Source organism: Myotis davidii, unplaced genomic scaffold (genome assembly GCF_000327345.1).
Source record: "Myotis davidii unplaced genomic scaffold, ASM32734v1 scaffold167, whole genome shotgun sequence".
In the NCBI taxonomy this organism is placed as follows: domain Eukaryota; kingdom Metazoa; phylum Chordata; class Mammalia; order Chiroptera; family Vespertilionidae; genus Myotis; species Myotis davidii.
The window spans coordinates 3,799,812-3,802,998 of record NW_006300048.1 but is presented as its reverse complement, the minus strand read 5'-3'; the positions used below and the strand labels follow the sequence as shown (position 1 = coordinate 3,802,998).

Genomic DNA, 3,187 nt, shown 5'->3' with positions numbered 1-3,187 from the left:
CTCTCTCTCTCTCTCTCTCTCTCATTCTCCCTGTCCCAAGTCCTGCTACAACAGAACTTTGGCCTGGCTCTTCCCACCCCCGCCCCTGCAGATCCCACCTCCCTACTGCCTGACTCTGCTTAAGTAACCCAGTTCCACAGACCACGACATCCCCTAACCTTCCCCACAACCTGGGAAGGGGAAACAGAGGCGACAGGAGGGACTCAACGGGGCCTCCCCAGAGAGCTTCTCCTGGGAGAGGGAGACGGTGGGGGAAGTGCCACGCTGGGAGGGGAAGTCAGTGAGTCATCCGAAACTTTATTTTCCACCGGTTTGATTTGTACAATCTTTGCGCTTGGAAATCCATGACAGAAAGGCCACAGTGTGATGCACCCAATTGACAGAGACCTGTCTTCCCAGCCAGGCCACGCCCACCCCACAAGCCCTTGTGCCCAGGAAACATGAAGCCTTCCAGGTGCCCTCCAGAAGACCCCATCCCTCTGTGACTGCCACGCCCATAGAAACCACATCCACCCAGGGGGCCACGCGAGGACCTGACTCATGGCTCCAGGCTGAGCCCCATCTCCCATCCTCCTCAGGCTGAGGGACTCCAGAACCCCCAGATCTGTTTTCAAAGGGTGGGCCATGGGCTGCCACCACAGCCTCAGGGTGCCTGCTCTCTGGGGACTCCTTCCAACAAGCAGGCGCTGAGCAGAGCACCAAAGGGGGCTTGGGAGTGACTGCACATGTGTGCCTGTCCGGGCAACCTAGAGTCTGTCTGTGCCCGACACCCTCTGACAGTTCCAGAGTGCAAATGCGTAGGTGTGAGGGTGAGTGTGTGTGTGTGTGTGTGTGTGTGTGTGTGTACATAGCCACAGCTGCTAGCAGAGGTTCTAATTAGAGGAACAAGAACATTCAGTGTAAAGTTTAATTTTAGAGAGTAATTAATTTTCTGGTTTTCCTTTTCCCTGGCAATCAATAAAGTTACCAAGGAAATAGACCAAAGAATTGGTGTCTAAGTCTGTGCGTGTGTGGGAGGTGAGGCTGTGTGAGACCTGGGCAGAAATGGTCAGTCCAGGCAAAAGTAGTAATAGGGCCTCCCTTTACCTCCTCCCAGCTTTGACTCTGTCTCAGAAACGAGCGCGAGGGAGGAGGAGCTGAGTTCCTCTCTCCTTGGAGCCAGGAGGGGGTCGGGCTGCCGCCACACAAGGGCAAGACATGCCAGCTGGCCGAGGACTGGGGCCTGAGGCCACAGCTCACCATCTGTACCTCACAGATGTCTGCTCAGAGGAAAAAGGGGTGCTCCGACCGCCAGGCCCCCGAGGAGCACAGACTCAGGGTCCAGGCGGGTTCAGTGCTGGCAGGCAGGCAGGCAGGCACTGCTGCCCAGGGAATTATAATGGCAGCTGTTCCCTCCTGCCCAAGCCTCCCCTTCGGCCCCCTCTCCCTTCCCATTCAGCCTTCTCCATGGGAAAATAAAGCCCAATCGCAGTGGGCCACAGAGTGTGGTGCCCCACAGTCTGTGCCTCCAAAGCTCCCCCCAGAAAAGGAGGGCAGGGGAGCCAGAGATGTTGCATAGGTGCAGGCCACACCATGGAGGCTGCAGGCCCGGCCTGGCTGGAGGGAGATGGGAGAGGCTGCCAGAGGGGGGAGGAAGCTCTGACGGATGGCTCCGGAGAAGTGAGAAGCATCAGGGCTGAGCAATGCCAGGCAGCCCAAGGGCTATCCTCTCGAGCTTGAAATATGAGCTCCACCCCTAGGCCCTAAGTTGACTGTGAAAACTTTAGCCAGGAGAGTTGGGAGGGTGGGGGTGGGAGGATTGTACACCGACATGCACACTGAAGCACATAAGGGTGAGTGTGGGGCGTGAAGGCGACATCAGAGCTCTGGGGGGACCAGATGTGGGGCCAGGGCCCTGTGGTGGTGATGGCAGGACGCCCCTTTGAAGAACCTGGGACACAGCAGGGCTGCTTCAGCTCACGGGATAGGGGAGGGGGAAGGGGTCGGGCAAGATTTAGAGAATTCCTGGCTCTGACCTGCCACGGGAATTGAGTGTTTCTCCAACTGGGACTTGTGACAATGTCCTCAGCCCTGCAGGGGCAATGTGTGGGCCACCCCCTTTCATCCGCCTCCACTGCCCTCTCCTCTGACTCCCATCGGCTTCCAGAGCGCCCCGTCACTCAGGTCCCCCTCCCAATCTCCCCGCTCAGCCATGCACCTTGGCCAGCTTTCTGGAATGCTGCGTGGCTGGGATCTCACCCCCTCTGCAGGGAGTGCCCTCCCAGAAGCCAGGGGAGGCGGCTGCTGCCCAGAGGCCTCAGAAAGGACCGAGGGACACTGTCCTGCCCCTGGCCCCCTGGCAGCAGCTCTCAGCGCCAGGGAGCAAGAGGGGAGGGACGGGAGGGACATCTGTGTGGGGTGCGGTCTCCCTGGGACCCAAACTCCAGGGGCCCAGTGAGATAAACAACAGAGGTGGGAGCGGCAGAAAGGAAACCCGGGTCTCTGGGGCACACGCCGGGAGGAGGGTAGCAACGTGTCCAAGGTTTTGAGATGGGGGCTGACACCGGGCCCGGCCTCAGACCCACTGAATTCATTAGCTGGCTGGAAGCCAGCCGGGCTGTTCATCAGACCACGGCCCCTCGGTAGAGAGTGGGTGGGGCTGGGGAGCCAGGCAGTGAAAGAGGGAGAGCCCCAATTTCCCTTCCCTGCCGCACAGCAAACGCCTCTCACTCGAGACGAGGCCCAGCGCGGGTCCCACAGCACAGTCGCCACCTAACAGTCAGAAGATCGTCGAAGGCTGGGCGGGAACCTGGAGTGTGCGTGTCGGGAGGAAGGGGTCCCCTTAGGAACTCGGGGGCGGGGCTGGAAGGAGCCGACTCCGCCCCAGTGGGATTCTCTGCCGACCCCTCCCACCCATCTCTCTCGTTATGTACAGGGAAGGGGGGGGTCTCAGCCCCATGGGGTCTGTCCCGCTCACCCTCGCCTCCCTCCACCCGCTCCGTGCTCAGCACAGCCTGTCATCATCGAGACACAGTCCGCCGAGGGGCAGCAGGGAGGCCGGCGGGCTTGTCGGGAGCCATTGGTCACAGTGAGGTCTCCACGCAGGAGCCGTGGCGGTGCAGCGGCCGGTGTTGGCAATCTCGATGGCCTTTCCTCTGCTGTTTAAATGAGCCATGGCTAAACATGTCCGTTAGGGCAGCTGGGGACA

At 60.2% G+C, this 3,187-nt stretch overlaps 1 protein-coding gene across 1 annotated transcript in view; it reads right to left on the bottom strand.

Annotated features, from left to right (window-relative positions):
* Positions 1-3,062: 3,062 nt before the first annotated feature.
* Positions 3,063-3,187, bottom strand: part of TMEM151B (transmembrane protein 151B) — a 3,371-nt gene continuing 3,246 nt past the window's right edge. The window contains exon 5 of the mRNA XM_015572159.1: positions 3,063-3,137. Within this exon, the coding sequence (XP_015427645.1) occupies positions 3,063-3,137 (75 nt within the window). The remainder of the gene's footprint in view (positions 3,138-3,187) is intronic.